Here is an 18,180-nt window from a genome sequence, read left to right on the forward strand (position 1 = left end):
TGCTGTTGGAGGCACTCCTTCATGGCCACAGTGGACACCAGCTCTTCAGGAACACTTCGAGACTCACATGGCCAACATCACTGCATAGATTTCCTGATGTAAGTTGGAGGTCTGCTAGTCCCAGAAACAGTTAAACTGTCCTTTTCATTACACCTATAAAGCCCCTGCCTGCACACTGGGTCAATGAAGAGATCACTGTCCTCATCAACCACATGGATGATAATCACACAGACAGTGACTTATCATTTGATCCAACAGTATGATAATCAAACAGAAACAATGTCCCTGCCAATGAAGTTTGGCCTTGCCTCTAGTTTCAACACTATTTGTGAGAGAAGAGGAGAAAGGCATAACAGCAAACTTAGTGTGCAAACATATCAATGAACATCCAAACGTGAATGGATTGCTTGTAGGGTGGAAATACGAACTCGGGGCAGAGTTCAAGCTTATGTCCCATCTATGCCTAGTGCAAGGGTGTCTCCTCCTCCACCCTTCACTCTCTTGCTGTCTATTGACAATGGCTCGAAATCCAGACTTGCCCCCCGACCTACCTCCTGCAAACGCCGCAGGGCTTGCTTATGCTTTAACCTCCCTAATTCTCTCTTGGTAATACCCCCATCATTTGATCCACCATCTGCGGTTGCCGCATCGTCGATACCCATCTGAGACAAGTCCTGGGTCCTGTCCTCAGCCTCAGTTTCGAAATGCTTTGGAAGCGCCAAGAGATCAGAGTACAAGTCCAGAACTTTGAGATCAACTTGAGTCGCTAGGATTCTGGTCATAATTAAGTCTGAAGTAGAAATGATGCAAATTTACCGGGTAGGGTACAAGAGTTGAGTGCCAAAGCCAATGGTGGAGGATGGCTTGCCGTGAACTGTTAATAATAACACTGTGAGTAGCCGATCGGTTTGATAAGAGAAAAAGTAGGTAACATTGTCTGCTGTCCATCGTCGTACTTCGACTAAATTCGAGTCATCACCTTCACCCTTACGGCTCGGGCCTCCTTGTGAAGATCGATCAGCATCAAGTAAAACCCAAAGAGACCCATCGTCTTCCAGGGTAAAGTCGATGATAGGTTTGTAAAATGGCTCGTGCCGTATACAAGTCTCATAGTTGTCGTCCATTGAAAACCAGAAGATAGCAGTAGCCCTGTCCGATATCATTAGCTGGCATAATGTGTGACATATAACACCCACCCGACCACACTGAACACGATTATTGGCGCTAGCGAGGGGATAGATGCCACCCTGTGCACCACAAACACAACCTCGCTATCCTCCGTCGACGCTTCTCCAGGTCGTCCCTTAGGTATTGCAGAATCTTGGCTTTCTTCCACGTCCCCGTCGTCAGCACTTCGTTTTTCTCCGTGTTTCCCTTTATTCTTTCTTCGTCCTCTTTTTCCTTCAGTTGGCTCTATATCCTCGTCTTCGTCCCTCCATTCCCTTTTCTTTTTAGGAGCCTTTACCGTGATGAAGGGTTGAACGGCAGAAAAAACATCGATGTCACGTAGTAGTTTCCCGCTCATCCAATCCCATAGTTTCAACATGGAATCTCCACCACCAGAGATGAGCGTCCCTGGAGAAAACGAGGGAATATGAATCGCAGAAACGTATCTGATCCATATTAGGGTTTCCGAGCTCAAAGAGAACAAGGCTTCGCACTTTTGATGACCGAGGCAGTAGCTCTCGATCGTGTATCCCTGTGGGTACCAGCTGATTCTGATATGTTCGTCCCTATCGGCGGTCACGATGTGCTGCCCGTCGGCAGTTACCAAAAACGTAGTCAAAAGGGAAGCGTGACCTAGAATGAGTTCCCCGCCAGAGGGATTTTCATGAGATGATAAAGCGTCACGCGTGTACCCACTGGATGATTCGTTTGAGCTTGGGTGCAGTTGATAACTAGAGCACAACAAGTTACTGTGGGATATTGCTTGATGTCGAACATTCCTACCGGAATATGTCACCAAACTTGTCTGCAACGAGTATGTCTTTGTTATCCGCAAAATTAATATATGTTGGTTTCTTCGGCAGCACTCTGCGCTGCCTTCAGGACAGCGAAAGGTTAGAGCGTTAGAAGTACACACCTTGAACTAAGGAGTTTTAGATCATCAACTTGCCAGATCTTGAGCTTCTTATCGTCTCCTGAAGTTGCGAGGAACTTTCCGCAATTACTCAACGCGGCACAACGGATGGGTCCTGATGCGATTTGATCTTCTTCACATTTCGCAGTTGAATGTAGGACATCACCCGTGCTGAAAAGTAGTAAGTGTCGGAATGTAAATAAGAAAAACCTGCCACTTAGTGTCAAGGACTTGTATATGAGGTCCTGCGATAACGGTGGAGTGCTCTGATTGCCAAAATAACCGGGTGTAAGGGTATCGAGACATGCCGAACGTTGAACCTCTCGAAGATTATCGGTCTAGTGCTACTAGTAGCTGAAGTAGGAACATCCGAGTACCGACGGCCCGACGTGCAACCTCCGACCCAACCATTCTATTTGGCCTATAGGGAAGACTGAAGACTGCAACTAGTTTTGAAGGCGTCATCATTGCGAATCATGCGTACCGCGATTCCGATTACTTCTCGTCCCTTGGACTTAGTCTACTTCACCTTTTTCCTGGTGCGTCAAATGAGCTGTTAAACATCCTACATACTTGACGGAAATAGGTCCATATACCCGCAACTCTGCTCATTGATCTGCAAGCCCTGTATCCTCCTTCGTTAACGCCGTATTTCATACGCGGTTTCCCACAATTGTATGTCCAGATGTCGAACGACCCGTTGATTGGAAGCGTCTTGGGCATGTTGGGAGATAGCAAGCCTTTCGTTTGGTTCAAGACCTTCCTTGCAGTTGAAGCGTATGAGTGTCCCACTAAAGATTGTTCCACATCCTAAACTGCATCTACGTAGCCTCTTTCAACTTCCTGTCTTCGTGCTCGGAGCAAGAGGCCTTTGGCGAGGTGAGACATCCCTGAGTTGTATCCGCTTGAAACATGAATGTGTCTAACCAGCAATCAGATTCGCGATCCATCTACGTGCTTCTCCTCATATACGCCGCATCTACCACCACTACAACTTTACCGTGCCTGTCTGTCTTGATTACGACGCCTACAACCAGTGCGCAGACCATAACTGACAAAGTACTCTCTGTGACAACTTCTCAACGCTTCTTGTTGTTATCAAGCTACATTCCGTTCTTCATGATACCCTTCATAATGACGATCGACATGGCTTCTCGCCTGTCCAAACTGGTCACAACGGGGATAGATGCCGCTGCTGACAAGAAGTCGTCATAATGTTATCTTAATGCAGTTAAGCATTTTCTTTCGAACTAGGACCTTTGCATTGTCTTTCCAAATTTCACTGTTTCGGTCCACCGTCCGGTATATTTGAAGCGTGAATGTAGAATAAGTGGAGATCTTACGCTGGTTAATACCATTCGATTTGAGCTTGACACAGCGGTCCTTGAGGCAATAGAGGTCCCCGACTCCCCGCCAAGAATTTGCTCATGAGTCGTGAGCGGCTGTTTTCCTCTGCTTTCACCGGTCCAAAGTCAGTGAAACGCGCAGCTCAAGAGACAGATATCGAATTCATTCATCAGTAACATTGGTATCGCCGGCGCCAGCCCCCAACTCGCTTTTGTGTCTATCGATTTTATCTCATTTTGTATTTTGTAGTGGCAAATGACTGATCGATGATCAATGAAAGTCAATACTTCATTGTACATGGAATTCCAAATATTTGGTGCCGTTCGAGCCGTGTGGCTTATTGTCTATACAGTTTATCTCATATTTTCCCACGCCCCATCACCGCTTGTACTCAAGATATTGGTAGTCCCGTCTAGTACTCCCCCTCGTCAAGACCTCCGCTCCTCAATATGGTGGGTGCTATCACCCCGAATCACATTTTTATGCTAATAATGACCCACATCACAGACCAAACGTACACGCAAAGTTGGTGTCACCGGAAAATACGGTACTGTGCGTATAATATCCTATCTTGTTGCAGGCGGACAATTGTCTCAGATGTCTTCCTTGTAGCGTTATGGTGCTTCCCTGCGTAAGCAGGTGAAAAAAGTGAGTTGTTTGCTCTAGGATCATGCCATGTGTTAACCTGTGATATCCAGATGGAAATCACACAGCACGCTCGGTACACCTGCACCTTCTGCGGCAAGGTCAGTGAAAGATCTGATGTGCGTATGTGCGCGACCATTCTCATTTCCTCACAGGACTCCGTGAAGCGTACCGCCGTTGGTATCTGGCATTGCAACTCTTGCAAAAAGACGATCGCTGGCGGTGCATGGACAGTATCGACGACTGCGGCTGCTACCGTACGGAGGTGAGTCATCCTTATTCGCATTGTTAGGCGTCGAGTCTGACTATCTGTCTAGCACCGTTCGTCGTCTGCGAGAGTTGACGGAGGCATAGATAAAATCTCGTGGTTTCTTTTGCCATGCCCTTCTTTAGTCTGTTCCATATATCTCGACCCAATGACTATGAGCTCATGATGCACGTTGTATATTCAATACGTGTGAACGCTTTACCATAAATCATTTCCGAGGACCGTTGAATATGGATGATTCATCAATCTTGCAAACTTAATAGTCTGCACACATTGCCATTAAGAATCAAGAAATTGTATACATGTGCTGAAGTGATATATACATCAGGAGGAGATAATAACGAAATCAGGTCAATGGACCGTCGTCTGAGCCATCTACTTCATCGGTGGGGCTTAAGCCCTCTTCCTCGCCACTGTTATCCTCCTCTTCGTCATCATCATCATCATCACTTTCTTCCTCACTTTCATTGAACATAAGAGAAATATACTCATCCCCGAGCCGGGCATCCTCGACCGCGGCATGCTGCGAACTCAAAACATTGTCAGAACTAGTATCAGAACCAGGAATGACAGTGGAAGAAGTAACAGCAGCAATATCCGAAGTCAGTGAGGCTGTTGGCGCTGGAGGCTTGCGGTTGCGGTTGGCACGAATGACGTGTGGAAGCTTGCATCCTTTTGTCGAGCAGCTTCCTTTCTCAGCAAAGTCTGGGCACTCTCTGACATGTTGCATCTCGCAGTCGAGGCCCTTGGCGCAGTAACCAAGTACTGCGAAGTCACGACACACGCCGTGTTGCTGTCCCACACGGACGTGCGGGAAGTGACAATTTTCTCGAGTGCATCGTCCGTTGTTGGCAAAATGCACGCAGAGAGGCGTCCTTTCAGGGGTCGGGTCGTGTGAGAGGTTACAGGTTTCAGCCGTACTGGAGCAGTTTCCATGCAAAAAGTTCCAGCAGATGGCGATCTTGTGAGGATCATGCTGGTACATGCAAGTCAGACCGCGGCTGCAGGCACCTATTGCAGCACGAGCGTTGGGCAAATATAATTTTAGCAAAGGTACTGTGAAAAAAAAGGCTGACCACGCACCCGTAGTTGTGAAGCGGGGGCAGGGTTTGTCCAGGTATTTCATGCGCTTATTTCTGCGTCTAGTAGATGTCATCAGGTTCAATCTGTAGCAGAGACTTGATCGGTGGACGGACTGTTGAGAACCTCGAGTGTTATCTAGAGTCATGTTCCGGTTTCTTGGGCGACGCTGACGAACCCGTGAGGAGGCCTTGGGTTTGTATGCACGGCCAGCCGGGATCAAGTGTCCTGTTGTTGTTCTGGAGAAATCTACTTGCTGGGGAGTTGACCGAAGTGGAGCCTTGGGTGGAACTGATGGAGCCTTTGGCACTGTAATCAAACAGCACGCGGTTACAAAAAATGGAACTACCCCGTAATCAAATACTGATGAGGAAACAAACTCACAATCTTTGCGCACGAGAGATCTGGTTGACGATTCAAAAGTCACGCCATCGATAACAACATCACGAGTAGACGAGGCCTGAGGTGGACGGGGTGGTCTTGTGGACGGGGGGTTGAATTTTATTGCTGGTTTCTGATATTCGGAGGGTCTATAAGATGCTAGCGGTCTGTACTTGGGATTAAAATATGCATTGCTCCTTGAGGCTGAGAAGGATCCAACGGATTGCTGAGTCGATTTATGTTGATTAATGGCACCTGCATGGCTTGTTAGAAATAATGTCCCAATAAAAAAGTAATATCACCTGTTAGTCGGGCAATTTCTTCCTTGAGCGCTGCGTCCGATGTCGAGGCCATGGTGGGTGTTGAAGAAGAAGGGTTGGTCAGCTCCAAATGATGATTAACCAAACTTGGACCATGACAAACATAGGTACATACACTGTAGCACAAATATAAGTACACACAGTGTAGCTTGAACTGATCTTCTACAAAGGTACGATGGCTCGATATAAAAGACCTAATAAACAGCAGCCTTCTTGCAAGGTGCCACTGCCACGAACGAAACCTTTGTTTTTCTTGGGTCTGTTCGTTGCGACTTTGTGGTTCTGGATGCCGAGTCATTCTAAATCAGATGCGTCAGACAAAGTCAACGACGTTCTGCGCACGCCCATCGAAAATCATTCTCTGACAGCTATACTGCCAATTCTTTCACTCTCTTTTGAAGGTCTCGAAATTTTGTTGTCTCCGTTTCTCGTTCCTTCCGACACCATTCGAGAAGTCATTTTGATCTGCCCACAAACAATCCTTTCAGATGCGCGACGGGTACTCAAGAAGATCCTGTCATACAGTGACATCGTTGACCACCCCAATCTCTTATTGCTACCTTATACAAGCTCTTCGTTCTACAACAGTACACTTACAAGTGCCGTGTTTCGAGTTAGAACGGAATGGGTTCTCGTTCTCGACCACCATGGTTTGCAAGGCCTCAGCAGTGGACAACAAACTTATTTGCTCAATCCACTATCCATTTCCCTACCAGTCGGACCTAATGGCTTCCTCCGATTTCTTGCCAATTCTAGTCGTATACTTGCAATTAACAATCTAGAGCCTGCCGAATATCTCATCCCTCCCTTCGTGGCACCGACCCACCTATTCCCTCGCACTTTTTCGCATCTCGCCGATTCTGATCCATGGCTTGCTTTTGGCGTGCACGTTGCGAAGACTCATCTCGAGATGATAGGAGGATTGGTTCTTCCATCTGACATCAGCAACCTCAATTGTTGCGAGCAAATTTCTCGCCTTCCATCCCTCGAAATGACTCGGATAGAGCACAACCGGACAGGTATTCTATCAGCGGACAACGACGGTCGCACGCAAAAATCAGCTTCGGGTCGTTTCGTTCTGGTCGTTCCTCATTTAGAAGATCTCCATGCTTTCATGCCTGTTGTCTGCAGACTCCAGTCCATTGGTCATATTGTATCGGTCTTACTGTACCAGGCATCATCGAGCGATACCATGCATTGTTCTTTTGAGGACTGTGCTCTTCAGTGCTCGACGCTTTCTCACACCGCTCCGACCTTCCATAATTGGCTAGATTCTCTGGATGCCTCGCCTGATGTTGTCTTCGCTTTGGATGTTCAAGATTTTCTGTCTGTCACACTTACGATGGTTCTTCTACACGAGCCCTACCGTAAAACCACGTTAATTAGATTGCCTCGAGCTGACATACCACACTCCGATTGGATCGGTTCACTCAGCCTTCTTGAACTTCGCAGTTAGTGACAAGTGTCGTTCTCAACGTTATAATCTAACCGAGAGCAGATTGGAACGTACCCGAAATCACCATTAGCGTCATAACTGATCATAGACCTCACTCTTTGCAACGGTTGCTGACGTCCTTGACCCGTGCTCGGTACTTTGGAGAAAGAATCGGACTCCGTATCAATCTGGAGCAAACTGCCGATCTCGACACCTTGAGAGTTGTACAAGATTTCGAATGGCCTCATGGCGATGTCTTTATCCACCATAGGGTCATCCATGGCGGTCTCCTCCCTGCTGTCGTCGAGTCATGGTACCCAAATTCCAACGATTCTTATGGCTTGCTTCTCGAGGATGACATCGAGGTGTCTCCCTTGTTCTTTGCATGGATCAAGATGACTATCTTGCGATACCGGTAAGTTGCTCACGAATATTAGCAAACTTTCCATGATCAACAAATTTCTTGGAGGTATGGTGGACCCGAAAACATCTCACCGTCCGTGTTTGGTATCAGTCTTTACCAGCAAAAAATGATCGAGCTCAGACCAGAAGGCCGGAGATCCTTCGACGCTAGGGCGCTTTTCACCACCGATGGCATCTTGAACCCTAGCACCCCATACCTGTCCCAGATACCCTGCAGTTGGGGCGCGGTCTACTTCCCACAACACTGGCGCGAGTTCCATGACTACCTCTCCATCCGCCTCTCCGAGTACTCCATGAAAATACACGAGAACGTCGTTCCCGACATCCGCTCCAACAAGTGGGTCAAGTCATGGAAGAAATACTTCATCGAGCTCGTCTATCTTCGTGGCTATGTTATGCTCTATCCAAACTACGCCAACTTCACATCACTGTCGATAAATCACCTCGAGATTGGCTCGCATGTCAAGGACCAGCCAGCGGAAGAATACCTCCGCAAGAAAGCGTTGTTCATGCTTCCCTTGATGCCGTTGACTAATGCCTCGGTGCCACTTCACCCCGGCCTGCTTGACTTGCCAGAGCAGAAACTCCCCTCCTTATCTTCCTTGCCCGTTCTAGATTTCATGGGAAAGCTTTCTTCGACATCAGACCTGTTGGAACGAGGCACCAAGCGTCGGACGGAGCTTACTGGCTGCAGTGCTACGATCTCTTTGACCTACAACGCTCGTGAGTTGATGTGTCTTCAGGAGTTCACCTAGAGTGTTGAGCATTTGGTGGTAGGCGTTCAGGGCGCCGCCTCGCACAAGTCTTTGTCATTGTCTGTCCATTGGAATTAACGATGGCTCCGCAGTCTCAAATTGACATTTCAGCATACACAGTAATAGCGGCCAAGACAAAAATTGATTCAATCTAGGGTAGTTAAGTAAATGAGCAGCCCATTTTACTTGCATGAGTGACAGCCATGAGTAATTTTGTCTTTCTAACGACGCGAGCAATGATAGTGATACATGATGATATCCGAACCACAACCAGAATCACACCGATATCTGCGAACTGTCCAGCCCAAGCGCGTGGAGGAAGAGATTGACGTTAGCCAGCTTCGTCTGTCGCACCTCTTCATCTGCTACCCAGCCCTTGCTGACACTTGTCACAATATCCAGTACTTTTTCACGGAGGCTTGTGACAAGAACAGATTGTTGGTCAGAAGAGGCGTGCAGTGCAAGCGCAGCGAGGAATTGCCAAACAGGCTGGTCAAGGATGTCCGTAGGAGGAAGGGGAGCCGCTACGGGGAGAGGTTGGGCAACAAGACGAGTCGAGGGAAACAAGAGCACGAAATGGGGCATCAAAAGTTGGAATAGATGATCAAACATGGTTTGCCTGCGAACGTTCATATATTAGAGTAGATCATATTAAAGTTAGAAAATTGTATACCATTGTTGAGCTTCCGCAGGCGTAGGTATTTCTGAGGACTCATGCGCACTACTGCCCTGCTTAACTATCTCGACTCGACTCAAGAACAACGTTAACATGGCGATTCCAGGCTGAGTACGATGAATAAGTAAGTCTGTGCATGATGAGACAAAACGCCCATACCCGAGTCTGAGCAGAGACAACAATGTTGGTGCGATCCAAGAGTAATCCAAGCAGCCCAGTGATGACCCTCAGCTCAGCCTTCGCGATCACAGGCAATATACTCTGTAGAACACTTCCCAAAAAGGCTTGCGTCTGTCGCTCCACATCCTGACGTTCTGGAGTTTCCTCTAGTGAGTCGAGAAGAGGGGCAAGCTTGACGACGTCGAGCTGAGAGAAGCAGGCGACTAAAAGCGTAAGAAGCGTGAGCATCCTAGGTGACGCAATGTGGCGGCTGAGCCGTGGCAGAATTTTTTTCCCTTTGACTGGGGTAAGTAGGGAGACAAATGGATGGGGGTCACTGGGAATGTGTCAACATAAACGAAACAGTTTCCAAACATGTTGTAACCCACCTCGTTTCAAGAGGTAACATGACCTTCAAATTTATCCATATTTGCTCGACAAGATCGTTATATGTCGCTGACCTGGAAAATTGTCAGTGCCATCTCGCAAAAAGAAATTGACAAAATACCATGAGATAAAAGCTTCCTCGTCCTCCTCGTCCTCTTCTAGAGGCTGATCTCGCCTGAGTTGTTCGATATTCAGGACCAGATCATAAAGCCCTTCCAACACAACAAGTGTTTGCCGTTGGGTCAGTGGGTCCTTTCGCACCACGCCGTCACTCTAAATACAAAACATAAATAGGTCATATTAGAATGAAGGTATCAAAACGCACTCCAGCAGCTTGTCCAAGCGCCTCGCGACCGAGTTTCGCAGCCTCTTGCGCAGCACCGTTTCCATCCTCTTTAGATATGTGAGGATGAGTACCAGACATGGTAGGAGTTGCTGAAGAGGCATCGACCTGCAGAAGCTGTCGCGGTGCAGCCTTGTAGCTACGGCCAGACGTTTTACCAAGAGCGCCCTGCAGGCTGTGCAAAGCTTTCGAAGTGCTGAGCATCAGGAAAAGAGGAAGATCTTGTGGAAGACGTACAGTGCAATCCCTTTTCCTTCTCCCTAAGTCGTGCGTTGTTGACAATCCGTTCGACCTGTGCTTCCATCTTTTGCATTGCACTTTGCCTTCTCCCACTGCCCTTTTGTGCCAATCCGAGACCGACGCCGCCACTGGAGCCAAATTTGATCACACGCTCATCCTGAGACTGGAGTCCCAATCGTGAACGAAGAATGGCACCATAAACTTGAGCGTAGAAGTCTTCAGCATAGGGATCCTGCGTAACGAGCTGCGAGACTTGAATGCGAGTAATGAAATCCTTATCAGATTGTGTCATCAGATCATTGTAGCGAGACTGCAAATCGTCATGAGCGTGAGGAAAGTGAACGGACTGCGGGCATCACCATGTGTGCGATCTTGGCAGCCTTGCGACGACGCCTCTCTTCCATCCGCTCGGTTTCCATGATCTTACGCATGGCCTCAACCCGCAACGCTTCTTGCTCAGCCTGACTGATGCCCTGCATATCTCGCATGAACTCAACTTGTGCCATCTCTGACAAAAGTCTCTGTTGCAGTTGGATGCTCTGGGGCATATACTGAGTGCCTTGCTGATTGAACAGTGCGTACTGAGAATCGACGACAGGAGAATGCGTGCGACGTTGTGTGTCAGCGTAAGGAGACTGCCTACGCGCGAGTAAATTCGGCTGCTGCTGCTGCTGCTGTAAATGTGATATTTGCTGCGCGCGAAGCTGCCGTTCGAGTTCTTCCATACGGAGGCGCTCTTGAAGCTCCTTCAATCGCTCCTGCTGTTGACGCTCCTGTTCTTGTTGGAGGAGGAGTATTTGCTGTTGGTGTTGATGCTGCTGATTGAAACGAGGGGAAGGTGCAAGATGAGGAACTATTCGCGGAGTGGACATTCGGGCTTGCTGTTGCAAGCGAAGCTGTTGTTCTTGCTCCAAACGAGCTCGCATGCGGTCTGCAAGCAAATGTTCCTGTTGAAGCCTCTGAAGGTCTTGCCGTTCGAGTTCTTGCACGCGAAACTCTTCTTGTCTGCGTGACTCTTCTTGTCTGCGAAGTTCTTCCTCTCTTTGCAACTCTTGTTGCAGCTGAACTTGCAGAAGCATCTCTTCTTGCTGCTTGCGCTTCTGTTGAGCAGCCCGCATTTCAGCCTCAATCTCCTGCAGAGTGCGAACACCCATCTGGTTGATGCCATGAGAGATGGGCTGCTGTTGACTGAGAGACCGATGGTCCGCGTATGCATTGAGCGCTGGGGACCTCGAGGGCGGGAACGGAGACTTCATCAAATTCGAGGGTACACGCTGATGACCTGCAGCACGAGAAAGCATGGAGAACGGCGACTTGTCATCCCATATTGACTCAAGGGATTTTGGAGCTGGAGAAAGCCCTGTGACGGAAAATGTTAAGAACCGAAACTGATTGAAGGTATCTGACCACATACCTCGATCACGAGACTTCGACGCAGGTTCCGTTCGTTCAACCACAGGTGTCCGCTCTCTGACAGGCTCTGCAGTAGGAGTGAACCTGCCACGTGTAGCTCCAATGGGCGTAGGGAGAGTTTGACTCGTGAAATCGAAATCTTTGCCTGATTGCAGCAAACATTGTTGTCACTCTTTTGCCCTTGCTAATGACGATTGCATCTCACCAACAGCACCTGTCCCACCAAAGGTTTCGTCATTCAGTTCATCACCGCCCTCAAGGAGTGCATCTCCTAGCCCGTCATAGCTCTCTTCACCCCAGGTGTAGACCGCAAGGTCCTCGGTTTCTTGGAGGCCTCCCTCCAAAAATTTCTTCTTTTCTTGTTCTAAGTTGCTTCTTTCGAACCCAAAGAAAGACATAAGAAAGAGAGGAGAGCTCTCAGCAAGCTGATGAGTCTGATTGCGAAAGTTGGAATCAAGACTTACAAGCCCATCTCCCCGCAACAAACATGACCATACACAGACTACCCGCTGCCGGTCACTAGTCAATCTCAACGTAAATTCGTGTGCTTCTCCAACGCTTCTCAGATCAGGCTGACGATGTAAAGTTTGATTGACACTTCTTTTCGACTACAAATATTTCCTACATTTGTCACGAACGTCCTCTCGTGGTCACTTACATGACGCCATTTTATGAACCTCTTCCAAAAAGTCTAGCAACGTGCTGGCGCTCCAGGCTTGGGTATTACACGAGTCGGCACAATATTGTCCATCCTTATTTGTCAGCTCGGGGATGCCAGCCCAAGGGTCAGTCTGGATATGATGCTTAGGGGTGAGCAAAATTTTGTGAAGATAGTGAAGGGTCTGAGTTGTATCCTGCCAGTGTCTGTTAGCTCGCAGAGATTGTGACCGTCCGTGAAAGCCTGTACTGACCTCTTTGCCTGCACCAAATCGTATGTCGAAGTGGAGGTAAGCGCGGAGGAAATATCCAAGCGGCCAACCCCATTCAGGGCCCTTCAGAACAAGTACGCCGCTTAGACACGTAACATGACACAATCATCACACAAACTTACATTATGATAGTTCAGTCCCTTTGCAACACACCGGTCCGTAGTGTCATTAGAGTTGTCATATCGAGGCCGATATTGCATGTCACTTGGGTCTAAGGTTTTCATGCCAAGTGGACTTCGTAAAACCCGGTCAGCGAGGCGGAGTGCTTGCAGGGCATGCTGAGCATGGAACAGTTCTGGCGCTACGGTCATAGCGATCGGGAAATTTGGTCTGAATTGGTAATCAGACCATTCTCGGCCTGGGCCAGAACCATACACATCCTTGTAGATGCCCCTTCTATTGATGATAGCAGGATCCACATCATAGCGCGAGTCATCGCCGGCGCCTGTTTAAGAATAAGAATGACGTGTAACAACGAAAATAACGATTGGTCTTACTTAAGGGAACATAATAGCATCTTTCGAAGGACTGCTGTATAAGATCACCCCAGGCCTTGTAGGTAACAAAAGTATTCTGCCCATTGACTTCAAAGGATCACGTTAGTGGGTCGTATAATGAGCCAGTAAAAGAAATCTCACTTGTCGCTTCAACACCCTTGAATGGAAAACTTCCAAAACTCGACAGCGTATCGAGCCATCGTAGCGTACTTTTCAGCAAACCGGTGATCTCAACAGGCGCGCCGTCTCTTGGTGTTCCAGGAACCCCCTTCGTGCCCGCCTTCTCAGATTCTCCCATCTTATCCATCCAAGTCCCACAATTGTGCTGATTCCCCCCCAAAATAAACCCTGTCTCCCAGTCGACTCGAATGTTTATGTTGAATCCTTCATCCTTCATCTGCATGTCAAGGTTGGGGCCAGCGTTATACTCGCGGAATGCGATTCCACTTGCGTGGCGCTGAAGTATTTCTTGGATGATCTCCGCAAGACTGCTCGTGTATGTGTACGCGCGCGGATCGTCCCATGCGACCCAGGTATCATCTACAGGAAATCTACGCTTCACCGGCTCCGACAGGATCGACACACCATCAGGCGCGCTGGCCACATAATCTTGAATATTTTGTAACATCCACCATGGTGAGTCCCTCGAATTGTATCTGAGAAGGCATCAGACAATGAAAATCATCCCGCACGACTGTTGGTTCGTACCGTGGTTTCCTAAGGGAATCCAATAAATTGGGAATCAGTCCATGCTTCAAAGTCGACGCAAAAGCGAGGATATGTTTTCTGGCGCCCTCGAAATTGCCAGTAGTTAAAAACAACCCCCTTAAGGAGATGAAGACGTCGCGGCCCCAACAACGTGCCCATCCTGTGCTGAAATGCGGTAGTCCTGCTGACAGTGATGGAGTAGATTTGGCCGGATCAAGGGATGCGGACTGTACCCTTCCATGCATCTGAATGGCGCACATCGCGAGGTCCTGTGTGAAATCATGCCCTGTATATACGAACTCAGAGCATTGTTCGATCGCTGTACGGCGAGCGGCTTTGTATGCGGTAGATATCAGGATAGCGAAGTACTTTGGACGCAAATAAGAAGGAACAGAGGCCTTGATGCGCTCTGTCCGCTCTTTGAACCACTGCGCAGGCTGCACAAGTTTCGGGAATTGAATTGTTTGCCTAGTGAGCAAATATGAGCTATGCCAGAGGCAAATAAATAGATAACCACCTACTTTTGCAGCCTTGAATGGATATAGTCGAGAGCCCAAAATCCCTGCCTGAAATTTTCGCAGAGTGGATGCCCGAGATCATTGGACTTCATGATGTGCCGAAGAGGGTGCATCCATCCCTCCAGCCCACAATAAGTCAGCTTAGCAAAGCCTGGAACATCATAGGCACCAATCACGCCACTGGTCGCATCCCTTTCTTCACCATCAGCGCGATACAATACAACGTTCAAATCAACAAGGTCCAGGTTGCCAAAGGCTTTATCTGCATCCGAGGCACAGAAGGTGTCCAGCTCATCGTCCAGATTCTGGACCTCGACTTCAAAAATGAGAATGCTTCCAGGCGGGAAGTAGTCTGGAACTGTGATCCTGCAGAACGGCGCTACATCATGCGATATCTGCGGGACGCCAACATCGGGAATTTCAACCAGCTTCCCGGGAAGCCCCCGGATTATGTTGGAATCGTATGGCGTTTCGTATGACGAAAACTCGGCCGAAGCACCATATACGAATCGAGCTCTGGTACGAGACAACTCTATACTGTTCACTATTAATCGGTTAGGGTGAGTCGTGTAAATTGTACGGTAGCACGCACCGATTCCGCGGTCTTTTGAGCCCTTTGAGAACGCAGTATGGGCAATGAGCAGATAACCCTTCTGTGTGGTCGGATGCATCCGCTGAACGAGGATATACTTGTCGACTGTTAGCACCTGCACGAAAGCAAGCCCAAATTATATACTTACATCACCCTCTTGCCAGTAATGGCCCTCCTCGAATCCACCAAGAACCATTTCCCGATGCAAACCATTCAGCAATCTCTTTGCCCTTGCAATGCCCGAATTTTCGCCAAGTTGGGTCAGTTCGTATTGCCGCTTTTCCTCGACAAGATTCAGTAGCCTCGGATATAGATCGTCAAAACCTTTCACTGAAGCAACTGCACAGTAACCAAATGTTACAATGCCAGCGACGGACAGTGCATGCTCGGCAGAACGCTTGTCGAGATAAGACTCGTTGTCATGCGTGAGATCATACATGAGTGCATGAGGCACAGAGCCGTTCAAAGGGTTAACAATGCACGGACGCGTTGGACCCTTTCCGAAGGGAGGGTCGAGTTCTTCCATGTTTGTCAAGCATGCGCTATCCATGGATCCTATAATGGGTACATCAACACTCACTACGCTCCATAATGATCTGCACAACTCACCAAGCGGTTTTCCAAGCCCGAATCTATACATGACTCTTGAGAACTCCTTTGGATCCCAGGCGTTACCTGCTTCCCTAACAAGACTGTTAATGCCCAACCTCTGCACGAATAGTAGATCCATCTCCTCGCTGCCCGTAAAGAGCTCAGCACAGACGTAAAGATTTGGGTTGACGATACGAGCCGCATCGAGCATTGCGACACCAACATGCGCCGGTGTTGAGTGACAATTATCGATACGAAAACCATCAAATGTGGTTGCAAGCATCCTTACGTAGGACATCATATGTTCCCAAAGCCATGGATTATCAGCTGGCCCTGACCCGTATCGAAGCTTCACACAATCGCCCCATACAATGACCTCGCGCCGGAGGTAAGCTTTTGACGGTGGGAGGGCAAAATTCTGAAGCGGGTCCGCGTCCCATATCCAACCGTTATTTGCGACACTATATTTCTCCTGGTCAAACGGACCAGGCGGTGTCAAACGAGTGAAATATGGCTCCACAAGAGGACAGCTGCTCCCACATTAGCACATAATTGAAATATATTTTCGATTTCTTACCTCGCTGAAATTTCACCAAGCTTTGGACCATTCTCTTCCAGCCGAATGTACTTGAGGCGATTCTTCACATGATCTAGGGCAATCTTCGTGTCCTTTTCCCACTCCTTGTAGAGGGGGACATTGATGATGTCAACCACGCGACCCCAAATTTCCATCAGGGTATCGACGTCGTTTGCGATGTTTACGGACGCTGCTTTGAGGAGTCCTGCTGCCATCTCGCCGTCTGAGCGAGCGCCATAACGCGAACCCAGTTCGTTGAGACCTGCAATAATGGATGAGGTCTTAACAATTTCGGCCAGTGCAACAATAGATTTTCCAGCAACATCAGGGCCGCTCCAAGGTACAAATTTCCCACTCTTTATTGCACCTTTCACCACTTCTTTCTCCCGCTCGACATCTAGGACATAGTACTGCCACATGTTACGGACCTTGATGGATTCGGCCAGGCTAGTCATGAGCATGTCAATGTCTGCCTCAGATCGAACTTGTGTAGGGAGGCCTTTTGATGCAAGAGACGAAGAGAATTCCAGGATCACGGTGTCGAGTTCGAAAGCAGGAGTCAGATGGGGAGTGTTTGCGGGACTGTAGCCTGGAAAAGTGTTATTCTGTAACTTCCAGTACCTTGTTCCCGTTACTTACCAGCCTCTGGGTGATCGACAAGCCAAGGGCTGTCGCTGGCAGTGTGATTTAACACGACATCAGTCAGATTTAGTAGGCCGTATTCCTCTTTCGCCACGCGCAAAATCTCCTTGACCCGAGCATCGATAGTACCTGGATCAACACTGCCCATAAAGATTGAGGTATCATAATGTTTCTGGTCCTTGATGGAGTATGGGCTGTTACTTGAGCCCCGTTCCTGTAGGGGTGTCCAATGTAACATGGTATAACCACGATCGCCTGCCTCGTTGAAATGTTCTCGCCAGTTGGAAATTGGGCCCATCCATTTTGAAACAACGGTGAGTATAGCCAGGCCGTCCAGAGGTAAGTATACGATCTCCGGTGAAAGAACGGCGCCGCCCTGCGCAGGAGTCAGTGGCTTCATGTCTGACGAAAGAATAGGAGATCGCGCTTTGGTGCGCAAGATTGGATCTATATTAAAGTAACCTTCTCTCCCTTTAGCACGTTCTCCAGGAACTTCACCATCGTACTCGACCCAATACTTGAATGCTCCCGCGTGAGAGATAGGCAAATCCACTTGAATAGATTTCGAGAAGTTACTAGGAAGTCTATAGAATGTATAAAGTCAGCATGTCTTGAATACGTACGTGAGACTCACTCGCGCTCAACAAACTTGTTCCGTCCGAATACGCCGCCATCCAAAGGGAAATTGGTCTTGAATACGCCATTCTTTGAAGCTGGTGTGCCTGCGTCAAGAGAGACGCGCAATATATATGGAGTATATGCTGGCGGAAGCCGGATATACTATGTGGTTTTAACTCGATTGCGATAGGCTTAGTGACACCAGTTGCACTCACAGATCGATCTTTGTTAGGCCCACCATCGGGATCCAATCTCAGCTCATAGACGCATATTGGCCGCTCATCTGCGCTCCGGGCACTGAGAAAGAATTCCTTTCCTTCATCTGCTGGTGTCTTTGGCGTAACCACATCGTGATCGAGCGTTTGGAGTGCGTGGGATGTGCTTGAATCTGTCTGTTTTAGCTGTGGGAGGGATGGGACTTGTTTCTGTGCCACTCTATCAACTTTCTCCGATGCCTTGGCCATAACACTGAGGGAGCTGGTAGGGAAATACAGGGAAATGAAAGGTGAAGTGGAGCGGAGCTTGATAGACCTTTTATGTTTTCATGGCAAGTGGA

The 18,180-nt window shown here is 48.4% G+C and overlaps 7 protein-coding genes across 7 annotated transcripts; 3 read left to right on the forward strand and 4 right to left on the reverse strand.

Annotated features, from left to right (window-relative positions):
• Positions 1-140: 140 nt before the first annotated feature.
• Positions 141-2,462, reverse strand: BJ212DRAFT_1374953 (WD40-repeat-containing domain protein). Its single transcript, XM_041336424.1, has 8 exons — positions 2,298-2,462; positions 2,084-2,251; positions 1,951-2,034; positions 1,662-1,898; positions 1,197-1,613; positions 933-1,149; positions 817-874; positions 141-766 (listed from the first exon to the last, which is right to left on the reverse strand). The coding sequence occupies exons 1-8, from the start codon at positions 2,384-2,386 to the stop codon at positions 447-449; spliced, it is 1,590 nt and encodes a 529-aa protein (XP_041190110.1). The 5' UTR covers positions 2,387-2,462; the 3' UTR covers positions 141-446.
• On the forward strand, positions 2,463-3,454 carry BJ212DRAFT_1374961 (transmembrane protein 6/97). Its single transcript, XM_041336425.1, has 4 exons — positions 2,463-2,619; positions 2,667-2,857; positions 2,910-2,959; positions 3,018-3,454. The coding sequence occupies exons 1-4, from the start codon at positions 2,557-2,559 to the stop codon at positions 3,293-3,295; spliced, it is 582 nt and encodes a 193-aa protein (XP_041190111.1). The 5' UTR covers positions 2,463-2,556; the 3' UTR covers positions 3,296-3,454.
• A 314-nt stretch (positions 3,455-3,768) lies between these two features.
• BJ212DRAFT_515419 (putative RPL43B-60S large subunit ribosomal protein) lies at positions 3,769-4,598 on the forward strand. Its single transcript, XM_041343383.1, has 6 exons — positions 3,769-3,879; positions 3,935-3,979; positions 4,040-4,075; positions 4,126-4,191; positions 4,240-4,337; positions 4,390-4,598. Exons 1-6 carry the CDS (start codon positions 3,877-3,879, stop codon positions 4,424-4,426), a joined length of 285 nt encoding a protein of 94 aa, XP_041190112.1. The 5' UTR covers positions 3,769-3,876; the 3' UTR covers positions 4,427-4,598.
• Positions 4,599-4,686: 88 nt separating this feature from the next.
• BJ212DRAFT_1277764 (uncharacterized protein) lies at positions 4,687-6,155 on the reverse strand (the record flags this gene model as incomplete). Its single annotated transcript, XM_041331383.1, has 5 exons — positions 4,687-4,863; positions 4,912-5,351; positions 5,424-5,729; positions 5,805-6,056; positions 6,104-6,155. The coding sequence occupies 5 exons, from the start codon at positions 6,153-6,155 to the stop codon at positions 4,687-4,689; spliced, it is 1,227 nt and encodes a 408-aa protein (XP_041190113.1).
• A 252-nt stretch (positions 6,156-6,407) lies between these two features.
• BJ212DRAFT_1448453 (uncharacterized protein) lies at positions 6,408-8,734 on the forward strand (the record flags this gene model as incomplete). The annotated part of the gene is made up of 3 exons (XM_041338545.1): positions 6,408-7,572; positions 7,620-7,971; positions 8,026-8,734. 3 exons carry the CDS (start codon positions 6,408-6,410, stop codon positions 8,732-8,734), a joined length of 2,226 nt encoding a protein of 741 aa, XP_041190114.1.
• A 276-nt stretch (positions 8,735-9,010) lies between these two features.
• Positions 9,011-12,350, reverse strand: BJ212DRAFT_1277938 (topoisomerase II-associated protein PAT1; the record flags this gene model as incomplete). The annotated part of the gene is made up of 10 exons (XM_041331397.1): positions 9,011-9,353; positions 9,408-9,517; positions 9,570-9,906; positions 9,959-10,030; positions 10,078-10,229; positions 10,282-10,484; positions 10,537-10,849; positions 10,899-11,899; positions 11,954-12,097; positions 12,158-12,350. 10 exons carry the CDS (start codon positions 12,348-12,350, stop codon positions 9,011-9,013), a joined length of 2,868 nt encoding a protein of 955 aa, XP_041190115.1.
• Positions 12,351-12,602: 252 nt separating this feature from the next.
• On the reverse strand, positions 12,603-18,088 carry BJ212DRAFT_1277781 (glycoside hydrolase family 13 protein; the record flags this gene model as incomplete). Its single annotated transcript, XM_041331384.1, has 14 exons — positions 12,603-12,806; positions 12,864-12,944; positions 13,004-13,326; positions 13,379-13,465; positions 13,520-14,034; positions 14,087-14,554; positions 14,608-15,148; positions 15,197-15,293; positions 15,345-15,751; positions 15,806-16,317; positions 16,365-16,953; positions 17,004-17,590; positions 17,641-17,786; positions 17,840-18,088. 14 exons carry the CDS (start codon positions 18,086-18,088, stop codon positions 12,603-12,605), a joined length of 4,806 nt encoding a protein of 1,601 aa, XP_041190116.1.
• Positions 18,089-18,180: the final 92 nt, after the last annotated feature.

Source organism: Suillus subaureus, assembly GCF_016647635.1.
Source record: "Suillus subaureus strain MN1 chromosome Unknown BJ212scaffold_29, whole genome shotgun sequence".
NCBI lineage: Eukaryota > Fungi > Basidiomycota > Agaricomycetes > Boletales > Suillaceae > Suillus > Suillus subaureus.